The sequence below is a fragment of the Coturnix japonica genome, chromosome 1 (assembly GCF_054131305.1).
Source record: "Coturnix japonica strain WE chromosome 1, WE-NBRP24, whole genome shotgun sequence".
Lineage (NCBI taxonomy): Eukaryota > Metazoa > Chordata > Aves > Galliformes > Phasianidae > Coturnix > Coturnix japonica.
The window spans coordinates 176,708,011-176,721,777 of NC_140663.1; the positions used below are offsets into that span (position 1 = coordinate 176,708,011).

Consider the following 13,767-nt stretch of genomic DNA (forward strand, 5'->3'; position numbering starts at 1 on the left):
TTAGGGCCATGAGTTCTTCTCCTGTGGTTGTGGGGCTTCTTTTAGGGCATCGCCATGCAGATCCTTCTCACAGTGCTCCAGGAGACCTCAGTCTGCGCAGCTTCACCACTTTCCAGCCCCACTTTCTTCCTCTGTAGGAGTGTAGAAGGGAGAGGTTCCCATTAATAACCTTTTAATTGTATTCAAAGCATTCAGATTTTCATTACAAAAAGTGAGTTGTCTTGCATCATCAGGAGGAAAAGTCTTTTCTTCCTGGTCATATCTTGCTTGGAGAACGCTGGACAAGGTCTGACATAGCTGCAACACTTAGTTCATACTGTTTCTGTATGCTCGGGGAGCAATCCAGCACTAGTAGGTGGGTGGAAGGGATAATCTAATCGGTTGCTTCCATCTCTATAATTATCCCTCACATTGCTTGGACTCATTGTGCTAACTTCAGGCAGGAAAGGGAGTCAAATTACTTTGTAGTGGAACTATGTGAAAATCCACTCCGAAAATGTAAACCTGGCCACTCCAAAGCCTTTCAGGGCTCTTCTCTGAAAGTCTTTTCAAAGCCTTATTCAGCACAAGCCTGAAGTGTTTTCTAAGACATTTTGGCCCTCCTTAATTTCATGTTGAAATTAGAAATGGTTTGGGAATCCGCATGCCTCCGAGCAGTTGGGGTGGAACCAGATTTCAAAGCCAGGGAGCTGAACACAAACCTGCAATTTGAAGCCTCACTACTCTTTGAAGTGCTCAAAATCTGATTAAGGAGCTGAATTTTGCAACCGGCTTGCTGCAGCCACAGCCTTCATTGATGGCAGCCAAACTCCATGGGTTTGTTTGCCGCCATCATGCTTACATAGCTAATAATAATCATCTGGAGAAAAATCTACAGAAGCAAATCTGTAGAGTAGCATGTGGATTGTATGATTTTTGATATGAGTTAACCACGTGGAATGAGAGGTTGGTTAGGATGAAAGGGAATGGCCTTAAATTGCACGAGGGAAGATTAAACTCAGATATTAAGAAAAACTTCTCAGAAAGGGTGTTAAAGCATTGACACAGGCTGCCCAAAAAGGTGGTGGAGTCACTGTCCCTGGAGATGTTCAAGAACCATGGAGATGTGGTACTGAGGTACATGGCCAATGGGCATAGTGGGAGTGGATTGGAGTTGAGACTGGTGATCTTGAAGGTCTTTCCCAACTTTAATGATTCTATTATTCTAATATATATATATATATACTGCATGTATATTTCAGAGCTTTCTTGGAAGAAAACACCCTGTAACTCACCTTTTAATGTGGTTGTTCAGCTTCTCCAGACTGAAAAGTTTGTTATCAGCTTCAAGCAGAAGATAAAGAATAGCAGATTATAAAATAGGGATCTCTGTTGTGAGAAAAGAAGCAGAAGTATTAACCTCCTTTATCGGTAGGGTGCAACGTATCGCATTTCAAAGTCTGTTTAAAGTCCCATAAGGAATCTAAGGAAAGGGAAATTCTGTGATACAGGCAAAGGCCTCTGGCTTCTGAAGCCTTGAAGGGATTACTGAGTTTTTTATTACTGATCTTTCCCAGAGCTACCTTGGAGACATGCAAATGCTGCTCCCTCTTTGCTGAAGATGGGACGGAGCTCCTTTACACTACAGAAACTGGGCTCCAATGTTGTTTTGAAGCCAAGCAGGGCTGATCAGCCACCACTCCTTCACTGACTCACTTTGGCAATGAATGTGTCCATCCTTTCGTGGTTGCTTCTTGTCCATGTATTCGTTCTTATTTTGCAATAGATAAAAATAGTTTTATCTCTCTCCTGAGGTGTCTTATGCTGATATGTTTTGTTGGATAAGAACATGCATGGAGTTAATTGACCATGCATCTGCTGCTTGATGGTGACAAGTTTTGGCTACAAAATCTTCATGGCTGGTGGTTACCTCTTTGACATTTTGATGGTCGAAACAGCAAGGTTTATTGAATGTTACAAAGAAAGAATCATAGAATCATTTGAATTGGATGGGATGTGTTGAGATCATCTGGCCCAAATCCCCCGCAGTGAACAGGGACACCTAAGCTCAGTCAGGTGGTCAAAGACTCATCCAACCTGACCTTGGGTGGATCCAGGGATGAGGAAACCACTTCTCTAGACAACCTATGCCAACACTTCACTACCTTCACTGTAAAAAACTTCTTATATCCAGTCTAAATCTCCCCTGTTCTAGATCGAAACCATTTCCCCTTGTCCTATCACAACAGACCATGGTAAAGAATAAGCCTCTTTCTTTCTTATAGCCCCCCTTTAGATACTGGGAGGTCACTCTGAGGTCTTCCTGGAGCCTTCTCTTCTCCATGCTGCACAGCTTGGCTCTTTCAGCCTGTCCTTGTAGGAAAGGTTTTCCATCCCTTGCATCATTTCTGTGGCCCTCCTCTGGACTCACTCCGACATGTGTATGTCTCTCCTGTACTGAGGATTCCAGACTGGGACAGAAATGGACCCCCTGATATTCAGTGTTCAATGAGAGACCTTTGTTTTGAACCAATTTGTGCCCTACTATTCTGCTTCTCATCTGCTTGGGTGGGAAATGTCCTTCACATTGTGAAATTAGAGGGGCAAAAATGGTAGTTATGGGTGGACAACAACATTTGGTGCTTGATGTCCATGACAGCCTTCTTGAGTTTCTGTCACACAGAGAGGGCACTATATGATGAACTTCAACTTGGTTAAAATTTATATGACAATTTAGTAATTTTGGAGCCCTTTTCCCAGCTTCCATCTTTTGTTCATGGCACTCAACAAATAATGATGGAATCACAGAATGGCTTGGGTTTAAAGGGTCCTCAAGGATCACAATGTTCCAACTCCCTGCCATGGGCAAGGTTGCCAACCACAACACAGTTTGTCCAGGGCTCCATCCAGCCTGGCCTTGAACATCTCCAAGGATGGAGTATCCACACCTTCTCCAGGCAGCCTGTGCCAGCACCTCACCACACTCTGCATGAAGAATTTCCTCCTAACGTCTATAATGACTGAGAAATAATGAAGTATTCTTCTGTGGGTGTCCCAGAAGTTTACACTGAAGGAAAATAGTATCTATCTTTTCCTCCCACTTGCTCTTTCCATCCTTCCAAGGCAATGTACTCTTAGTTGGCACCAATTTCAATAGCTGGGCTAGCTGTAGTTTGGGTCATCTGTAGTTTCTTGGGCTTTTTCCCATTTAAATCTCAGGGAAGATTTGAAAGACCCAGATTTGACCTGAAATTATCCGTGAATCATTAATTTACTTATTGTAAAATTGCAGTGGATAGTGAATTAAGGTGGAAGAAAATAAGCCAGTTCTCCTAATGTATTTAGTCTCCCTGCATCAAACCAGTGTTGAGGTTAGAGAAGACAGCAGGAATGACTTTCCACATAGTGAGACTGAATAGGGAATATTTGGTCCATCACTGGTGTTTATTACTTCTTTTAAAACCATTTTCTCCAAACAACCTGTTCCGGAGTTTTACTGTCTTCTGAATCATGTTTGACTTAATCTGAATTTCCTTCCTTTTTATATTTCCCTTTTCCTTTTTCTTTCCAAATTAGCCTGGTTGTCTTTTTCTTTTCACATAAACAAAAGTTGTTCTCTCTTATTTTTGGAGCGATCCTTTATAGGTGGAAAGACCGCTTTTCTTACACACTTCCCTAAGCCAGTTCCATCAAAACTTTCTGTTTTCTGAACTGCTCCTCTCTGCTCCTCTGACTCTCTTGAGAACATTCCCATATTTATCTGGATCTTTCTCAGAATGCATTGCTTGCTTTGCATTTTAATCCACTCTCAGAAATGCTCTCAACTCCCTTCTCCCCGGCATTATCCACAAGTTTGTAAGTTTACTCTCTCTTCTTTAATGAAAATACAGGCTGGTTCCAGGATCTCCCTTGATATCCCCTTGCTGACATGAAGTATTGATAACTCTCTTTCGTACAGTTGTTCACTGTCAGTCTCCAGATATTCCCCATGGCTGAGAAAGCAATTTAAAAGTAGTTAAGATCCTGCCCTTAAAATCTGACATGCAGTTGTGCACTTTGATGTATTTTTAGCTATGCCCATTGTTTTATATACTTCCTGGGGGACTCTAATTATTTTTCTTTTTCTTTTATGTACTGCTGTGCAGCATGACATTACTGGAGCAAGGGGCACTAGAGAAAAGACCAGAAATTTGATCTAAATGAGAAAAAAAAGAAAGAATTCCTTTACTCAGCAGTAGTGTCTTCTGGGATCTGTGGCTGCTGGAGTTCATGGAGACAGGTGGTTTCCCTGAGGTCAGACAGGGATGAGACAAATCGTGCCCAAGGGGACACCATGAGGTTAAGCAGGAACATCATCCCAAATTCAGCAGCCCAGATGTTGGGGAAGTATGAGGGGACAGACTCCAGAAAGTGGTCTGATTTGTGTTTTTCTCTCTAAACAGCATCTCCCACCTGAGGAGATGCTCAGTGTGGCACTGAGGGGAGTAGTTTAGTAGGGATGATGGTGATGGGTTGATGGTTGGACTTGATCTTAGTTGTCTTTTCCAACCTTAATGATTCTGTGATGCCCACAGACATTGCAAAGTACTGGACCAGGCAGGCAGTTACAGATTCAGAAGAACATCATCTCTAGACAGAAAGTACTTCTTTCCTGCAAGACCCTAAGAGATCTGAAACGTCTGTTCTATGTGGGGTGGTAGAAGATGGATTGTTTCCAGGTAGAAAAGGAGTCCCTGACCTTAGAATCACAGAATCACAGAATCATAGTGTCACAATGATGTGAGTGGAAAAGACCTCTCACATCATTTAGTGTAGCTGTGCTCCATCTTGCTTTTGACTAACCAACTCACTCAAGTCTCCTGAAACAGAATTCAGGTGGTTTTAAGGATAGCTTGAACAAGGTCTGGTCTGAACTTATGGTCTGATTTTTGGGTGGTCCTGTGTGGAGACAGGAGTTGAGTTCAGTGATCCCTGCCACCTCAAGATATCCTATGATTCTATTATCCTAGGCTGCCATCCACATGGTGCTCCTGTTTGCTGTATTTAGATTTATGATTCAAAATCCAAACAAAGCAGCAAAACTGCTTCTCTATCCTCTGAAATAAAATGGGTGTGCTAAGAGAAAATTCTCCAGGTATCTTTGAAATGGCTCAGAGGTGTGAGATGGGGAAGACTCAGAAATGCAAGATATCCTTGCCCATCTGGGCCAAGGACCATCCTCATGGTGAGGCTGTTGGATCTTTCAGGGCAAAGTACAGCAACATACCTGACTTAGTAGTTGGGAACCCTGCCTGTAGCAAGGGGCTTGGAGCTAAATGATCTCTGAGGTCTCTTCCAACTCAAGCCATTCTGTGTAATGCTTCTATAATATGTACAGCAGAGGCTGTAATGGGGAGATTTTGGACAAGCAGATTGAGTGGGATTTGTCCTGTCAGCAGGGCTGACTTCTTCCTTTCTTGCACAAAGAAGGACAAAACACTGTGGCAACATGAAAGCCTGCTGCTGAGCCAGGACCCTGCCTGGGATTATGGCTGCAGCATCATTTTTCACTGGTCTTCCAAATGCCGCTAGAGGGTTATGCTGTTGTGTTAAGATTCAATTGTCCACGTTTTCTCTCTGAGACATGGGAGGAGGGCATTTCTCTCTGAGTCGTTGGAATTCTGCTGGACCAGGCCCAAAACAAATGACATTGAACTTAACCCATCAGCAGGGAGCCTGGTGGGATTGCAGCCGTGGGCTTGGAAAGCAGACACCCAGGAGCAGCTTCTGTGGGTAAACCCTGGTCTTTTTGCTCCTTTGTCTTCCCCACTTGCTTTTCACAAGGATAGTTACAGCTGAGAAACTCACTTTTTCTATTATTATTATTTCTATTTGTTTAAAAAGGAAAGGAAATTAAGAAAATTCACCCATGCCTGTAATTTAAAACAGAAAACAAAACATGCTTAGTTGCATGGTCAGGAAAGCCTTCTAAAAACATTTAGGTTCAAGATAGTGTTATAGCATTGCCTTTGGCTCTTCATCCTCCCATCTTCCAGAACGTCCCTGATATTCGATTCAGAATGGTGATAAACCTGAAGATTTTTTCATAAGATTTTATCCTTTCTCTGTATCTTGAGCTGTATGAGATGGGTGCTGCTATGGGTTATCTTATCTTGATCCCCCCTTACCATCCCCATCTTCTTTTTTTGCAAACCACAGGAACTGAGAGCAAGGAAAGGGTGATTCCGTGTTCCCAGACAGAAGATGGAAGAGTTTTGCTCTCTAAATGGGATAAAACTGACTCCTAGGTGGCAGGCTGGAGTCATTGGGTCATCATGATCCTTTTCTTGGCCATTTGAATGGGTTCTTAGGACAAGGGAGAACACCCTCTTTAGGTGAACCTTTCCAGTCTCCAGCAAAGCTGAGTGGAGATGGTCAAATTCTCCCCCCTCTTCTAATATCAACATCCTTATATTTAAACATTTGCTCTGAATATTTATTGCCTTTATGAATCTGTTTATGGGGATTTGTTCAAAGGTTTCCTGGAGGAGGGGCCCTGGCCCGTGGGGCAGTAATAGTGCCTTCGGTTCAGCATTGGGCAAACACGCTCAGTGTGGTGGCAGCCCTCACCTTTGGTAGAGGCTTTCAAAGGTTTTTAAATGTTTACACACACTCCCGAATGAAAGGGAGAAGGGGGGGGGAGCCTTTAAAAACTGAGCCTGGTGAGGAATGCGAGTCAGAAATAACAAACAGGAGGTCCGCCTGAGTCAGAAATAAATAAGGGAAGAACAAGAACAAAATCTCAACACCTCATTAATACCATAACTTTTCCTAAAGCATTACCTCATGAGGAATTCCTATAAATCTCGTGGATTTGTTTTCTTCTGTTACTGGAGTGTTCAGTCCAAGTGTCAGACTCATGTTCCTCTCTTCTTTCTCTGCCCCAACAAGGCCTTACATTATTACTATCCCAACTAGATAGGTGGGAGGGAAGGGTAGCTTCCCTTTAGCATGTGGAAGGCCACTTTCAGGTCTCTGTGGAGCCTTCACTTCTCCAGGCTGCACAGTCCCAGCTCTCTCAGCCTGTCCTTGCAGGAGAGATATTCCATCCCTTGCATCATTTTTGTGGCCCTCCTCTGGATGTGCTCCAGCAGCTCCATGTCTCTCCTGTACTGAAGTCTCCACATCTGGATGCAGTGCTCCAGATGAGGCCTCATCAGTGCAGAGCAGAAGGGCAGGATCACATCCCTCACCCTGTTGGCCACATTTCTTTTGATTCAGCTTCAATTGATGAGGATATTAAAGAATATTGCTCCCAGCGCTTAACCTGTGGGACACCACTCATCACCAGTCTCCATCCAGATACTGAGCCAGTGACCACTACTCTCTGGACTCAATCTTGAAGACAATTCTTCTAGCATCAAACAGTCTACCCATCAAATCCATTTCTTTCCAATTTGGAGAGAAGGATGTTGTGGGGTAGCATGTCAAAGGCCTTACTGAAGTCCAGATAGACAACATCAGTGGCTTTTCCCTTGTCCATTAATGCAGTGTCACCATCATAGAATGCCACTAGGTTGGTCAAATGGGATTAATCCTTGGTGAAGCCATGCTGGTTCTGCATCCTTGCCTTCCTTGTGCTTTAGCATTGTTTCCAAAAGGATCTGTTCCTTGATCTTTCCTGACACAAAGGTGAGACCAATAGGTTGGTAGTTCCCAGGGTCATCTTTCTTTACCTTCTTAAAAATGAGTGTGATGTTTGTGTATTGGTTGTGATTTTCCTGATAAGTTCAGAGCTAAATAATGGCTGTAAGAGTCTGCTCAGGAGCCTGAAGCCATTTCTCCTTAGTGTGTCACTACACTCCAGATAGCATAGACCCTCCCACCTCTTCTACAGACCCTCTAGGCACTGGAAAGCCATGTTAAGGTCTTCTCAGGGCCTTCTCCAGGCTCAGCAACCCACAGCTCTCTGCCAGTCTCCATAGCAGACATGCTTCAGTCTCTGAGCATCCTCGTGGACTCCTCCAGACTTGCTTCAGTAGGTCCAATTACAAAGCCTGACATCATTGGTCCAGAAAGCCCTTCTGGTCTTTACACTGACTCACCATGTTTCTTTTCCTCCAGGCAATGCAACAAGACCTCCAATGGGAGTGACAGCTGTGACCTGATGTGCTGCGGCAGAGGCTACAACCCCTACATGGACAAGGTGGTGGAGAGGTGCCACTGCAAATACCACTGGTGCTGCTACGTCACCTGTAAAAAGTGTGAGAGGACTGTCGAGAGATACGTGTGCAAATGAAAACACCTCACTCTGCTGAGCTGAGATGCTTCAGAGAACAGAAAATGACCTTCATCTTGTACAGACATAGACTTGAAGAAAGATGGTAGGAGGAAAAGAGAAAATAAGTGATCACATCAAGTAAAAAAATGACTTTAAAGAAATGTAAAAAATGGAAGGCTTTCCCCCACCATTAAAATGCTTTCTGAGAAGACACAAACTCATTTGGGATGGCATCTTCTTCCAATATCTTTCCTGTGGTTGCCAGTAACATCCAGCCATCAAGTGCCTTAATATTTTGAGAAGCAAAAGTAGAAACTTTCACATGGGGAAGAAAAGCAGCTCCTGTTTGAATATAACCAAGACTCATGCCTGCCTATGCCTTCTTACATAGATACTGAGTCTGCATTAGAACCATCCCAGAAGCAAAAGCTCTACAACTTTTTCAGCAATAACTGCATTTGTTGCCAAAGACTTAATTTTTAAGATGGAGGCATTCACTCCAGATGGAGAAAGTGGAAAGATTTCAGGTCCATGCCCTGAAGTGACCAACTCATTTTAACCTTTCTTTTATGCAGGTCTGTGACTTCCAAGGGGGACTTTCCTACAGGAAAACTTGACCCTAAGTTGTCTTGATGGATTTTCACACACAGCCATGGAAAAAAAAAAACATCCAAAAAGCTATGGGATGCCAGTGAAAATAGGGCACACTGAGAAGGGTGTTATGGGGTTCTTGGGTTGTAGTGGAGCCATTAGGATGAAGTATGAAACCGAAGTGAAAATCCAGTGAAAAATAATAAAATGTAAAAAGCTCCTGCTCTCTTTCTCTTACCCTTTGGGCATTACACTCTTAGCTCTGACACACTGGGCCATCCCATCCTTAGGAAAAGATGCCACTGGGTCTTTCCCCAAGCAAAACTATTGAACCAGCCCCAAAACACTGCAGAGAGCAGAGTGGGTCTGGTCCTGGTGTGCAGACATACAGGTGGCAGCCATTCCCCAAAGAAAGGAGTGGGAGCACAGCAGTCCTTCATGCGACCCTGCCCTGGTGCAGAGAAAACCACTATCAGTGGCTGTACATATTTTATTTTGTACGCAGACATACAGAAATATTTATAAGATATATCTCATGTTTTAATCTGCTCTTCTTCCTACATAAATATATCTCTATATTATAAACAAGCCTTAACAATAGTACACAATAAATGCTGAAGTTTCTGGTGCAATGGCAGAATGCTAGCTTATTATGTTTCATTCAAGGTTTCCTACTTGGAAAGCAAGCCTGGTCTCTTTCCCAAGGATGGGAGAGGAACAGGGCTCAAGGCACTCGCTGGCGTGGGATAGATGAGTTCCTCTATTCCCTTTTTCCCCAACCTCTTCATTTTGAGCAGAATTAGCCAAGATACAGTCAAGACAAAGAAACGGAGCACTCAGAGGTGGAGAGTCACCGTTCTCATTTTGCTGTTGTATCAGCAATCCTCTCATCACTTAAATATCCCAATGTCCCCAAAGAATGCATTAACAAATGTGACTGATGCCTCTCGTGGGTGGTTTGCTCCTCACTTCTGCATGCAGGGAGGAGAATCGTAGAATCACAGAATATCCCAAGTTGGAAGAGACCCATAACGATCCTTGACTCCAATTTGAGAAGCTGTGGAGCGGAGATTTTAGCTAAAGATTACTTCATCTCTCTCTATATATATGTATTTTTTTGCCACGAGCAACAGTCTCTATGTTAGGAAGGATATCTGCTCCAGGAGCAGAAGGTATCAGAGCCTGTGAAGTCTTGCAGAACATTTCTGGGGAGCCTGTACCCCAGGAGAAGTGCTGTATGAATCAGTCCTACAGAAAAGTAGGGCACTGAGGCACTTTCCCTAAAGGAAATACAGCCGTAACGACACCATTGTCCTTTCTCTTCTTTTCCAGTCACTCTCTAGGAGTCAGCTGCTCATGACATGCTTCTGAGCAGCCCTTGGGAGCTGGAAGAAAATAGCATCAAGGGCAAAATCAGTATGCCTTGCAATATGAGAGCTATTCTGTATTCTAGCATTGTGTGCTATAGTAAATTTAGAGATATTTTGTTCTCCTTGGTTACTTTGCTGGAATTGGTCTCTTCCTTGCCTTCCCTCCCCCCAGCACTGAGCAGGTAGAAAGAGTCCTTTGGTACTTTGTCAGTGGTTTGTGTAATTGTCACCCCATAAAAACTGGTGGACTGAAACGTCTCCGCAGCGCGGTGCGATGAGAGGTTGGTTGTCTTTAGGCTGACATGCAGACAGGTTGGTGGCACAGATCCCAAAGCCAGAATTTGGCTTTGTTTGGTATTTTAAAGACAAGGTCAGCCTTCATTCTTTTAAGGAATTTTCTTTTTAATTCCAGGTTCTGATGAAGCCAGGGGATGTTCTGACCGAAGGAAAACTTGAGCATTTCAATTCTGTTCTGTAATGACTTTTTCTTGCTCCCTTGTTGATGTCTTGAGTCTTTGCTTGGCGCAAAAAATAGTGAGATGGAAGAAATGCTCTGTATGCACATTGTTTTCAGCTGCAGCTCACTCCTATAGTGTCAGACCCTTGTCCCTCATCTGCTTTTCCCATGACAGGAGAAACTTTATCTTTGCAGAGCAAGAGAAGATGTGATTAGGTCTATCAGCCATCTGCAGGTCCTCTGACCCCAGGGTGGGAAGTGACCTTTACATATTGTACTGAAATGGTTGCGGTGATTGGAGATTCGTAGTTTGAGGCATCCAGGCTTAAGATATCTTCTTGCTTTTCTAAAAATCCCTCACCACTGGCTTAATCTGAGTTTTGCTTCTTTGAGCCCAGAGTCCTTGTGGCCCCAGCCCATGGCCCAGGTTGTTATCATAGAATCATTTGAGTTGGAAAGGACTGTTAAAGGTCTCCTAATCCAACTCCCTTGCAATGAACAGGGATACCCACAGCTCCATCAGGTGCTCGGAGCCACATCCAGCCTGACCTTGGGTGTCTCCAGGGATGGGACATCCACCACCTCTCTGGGCAATGTGTGCCAGTGCCTCACCATCCATACTGTAAAAAATCTTCCTTATATCCAGCCTAAATCCCCCCTCTTTTAGTTTGAAACCATTTCCCCTTGTCCTATCACAAGACTGTCCTCCTCCTCCTTCCATCTCCCCTCTCAGTACTGGAAGGTCTAAGAATCAACACTGTTACACCAATTTTTACCATAACTCCCAAGTTTCCAGAGCCCTTTTCTTTCCAGAGTGGCTGCACCTTGACCAACATCCCTTGTTGCACTGTCCTATTTCATCCAGCAAACTAGAGTCATCTTGTTCTTAATGCTCTGGATGCTTTCCTCCTGGCATCAGCAGCAATTCCAATTCCAATTGCAATGAAACGTAGCTGCCAAATAGTTTTCTGTGCATGTGTGGCCCAGAAGATACTTGTGAGAACTTTAGCTACAAACCAGTTCTGCAGGAGCCTGCAAGGAAAATGTATCATTAATGGCAGGGCAAGACCTTCACGTATCAGCTCTGCAGTAAGCAGCTTCCAAGACTCTGAAACACAGAGGTCTTTAAGTTTCTAAATGAAATGGCTCTAATTAATGTGAATGCCTCTGTTGGGTGATGCTACAGTTCCCTCTCTCCTAACATGCCCTGCTAGACCCTAACAGCTGGTGGCATTTGGCTCAGCTCCACACCCTACCACACAGCTCTGTTGATTTATGCTAGCTGGAAAAATACAGCTGATATATTCCCACAAATATTATTATTTCAAAATATCGCAATCTTACCCTGAGGGGGAAAAAAAAAAAAACAAAAAAAAAACAAGTTATCTTGAAAAGTGTTATATTGGTGGCTTTGTAGCATTTATTCATTTGAAGAAATATCCACGATTTAATAAAACAGTTTATATTTAATTATATTTCCAAATCCGAGGATTTAAACCTTGCACGCATCCAGCTGGCTTTCTATTTCTTGATGAATTCTCTCCACATCCTCACCCTATTCCATTTTTACATCATTTAGATTGCTCCCCAAAGGTAGGCAAATGGCATCCATTATACGAAACTCCCACCCAACCCTTTATTTCAGTCCAAAAATGGGAAGTATTTTTGAGTCATAGAATCATTAAGGTTGGAAAACACCTCTAAGATCATCAAGTCCAGCCATCAACTCGTCAAACTGTCAGCACTGATCACACTCAAGCCGGCAGCCCATCAGTGTTTTGTGTGCAGCCCTTGGTGCTGGGAGAGATAGGAGAAAGGCAAGACAAAGCTGAATCCAATGAATGGTGCCTTTGTCTGGAAGGTGATACAAGAGTCCTCAAGTGACCATGATATCTGAAGGCAACCATCAGTGTCCTCCCAGTGTGTGTGCTGCCTGACCAGCATGGGAAATGCTGGGAGGATGCTCTGGAGGTAATGGGAGGAAAACTGAGCCCTGGGCTTTTCCTTTTCCTTCACCATCTGTTTGCAAACACACTTCTTATCAGATCATCTAGGAGATCAAGGAAAATTCAAGCAGGAAGCAGGATCATAGAATGATTTGAGTTGGAAGGGGCCATTAAAGTTCATCTGGTCCAACTCCCCTGCAATGAACAGGGACACCCACAGCTCCACTAGGTGCTCACAGCCCTGTCCAGCCTGACCCTTAGTGCCTCCAAGGATGGAGCATCCACCACCTCTCTGGGCAACCTGTGCCAGTGCCTTGTTACCTTTAGTGTAAAAACTTCCTTACATGCAGTCTAAATCTCCACTCTTTTAATTTGAAACCATTTCCACTTGTCCTATCAATGAAACCATTCTGCATTGTCTGAAGTCTTTTTTTTTCCCCCAAACTTAAATCATTCTCCTTATTATACACCCTACAACCACCCATGATATCCTTAACACCCTCACCCCACCTCAAAGGTTTGCCTTCCTTGTCCTGAAACACCATTTGTGTTGCTCTAAGAGCAAACCAGACTCAAACTTTGTCCTCTACATGTGGCAGACAGAGTAGAAAACAAGATTTGGGAGAGGGAGAGAAAGAACAGGAAACTAGAAATCCACCTGAGATTAATGACTTTAACATGTACAACATGTTTTGTTTTGCTTTGTTTTCCCCTCAGGAGCAGTTTCATCAGTCAGACAGTGTTTGATGAAATATCTCAGCAGAGCTATGGTTTATTCATCTAGTACAAAAGTTATCCCCCTGTTGAGGGACACGGCATTAGCTTTGTTTTCTAATTATAAGAGCAACAATAATAATAAAAATAATAACAATCAGATGCACTGTAGATCATTTTTGTTTGGTTTTGTTTTTCTTTGCTGAAAGTAGGTGAACTGTGTTTTGTCAGTCTTGTAAATGAGTTATTTTAAAGATCATTTCTGTGTTGTGGGGAGGTTTTTGCTCCTTTAAGTGGAATTCCTTAATGTTTTCACCCAAAACCACATGACCTAACAATGTCTCCTTAAAAAAGCAATATAATAGAAGAGGCTGTAGCTTAATTGCATGACTCCAGGAGCAAGGGCACGAGGGGAAATGCTTCAAATGCTGCATCCCTTGTGCATGCAAA

General features: G+C 43.4%; 1 protein-coding gene across 3 annotated transcripts in view; it reads left to right on the forward strand.

Annotated features, from left to right (window-relative positions):
• Nucleotides 1-9,470, forward strand: part of WNT11 (Wnt family member 11) — a 28,776-nt gene extending 19,306 nt beyond the window's left edge. For 2 of the 3 annotated variants that reach the window (XM_015852481.3, XM_015852482.3), the window contains one exon: nucleotides 8,083-9,470. In XM_015852481.3, coding sequence (XP_015707967.1) covers nucleotides 8,083-8,257 — 175 coding nt within the window. In that variant the 3' untranslated portion in view covers nucleotides 8,258-9,470. The remainder of the gene's footprint in view (nucleotides 1-8,082) is intronic. The other variant, XM_085510006.1, reaches the window with a different exon arrangement.
• Nucleotides 9,471-13,767: the final 4,297 nt, after the last annotated feature.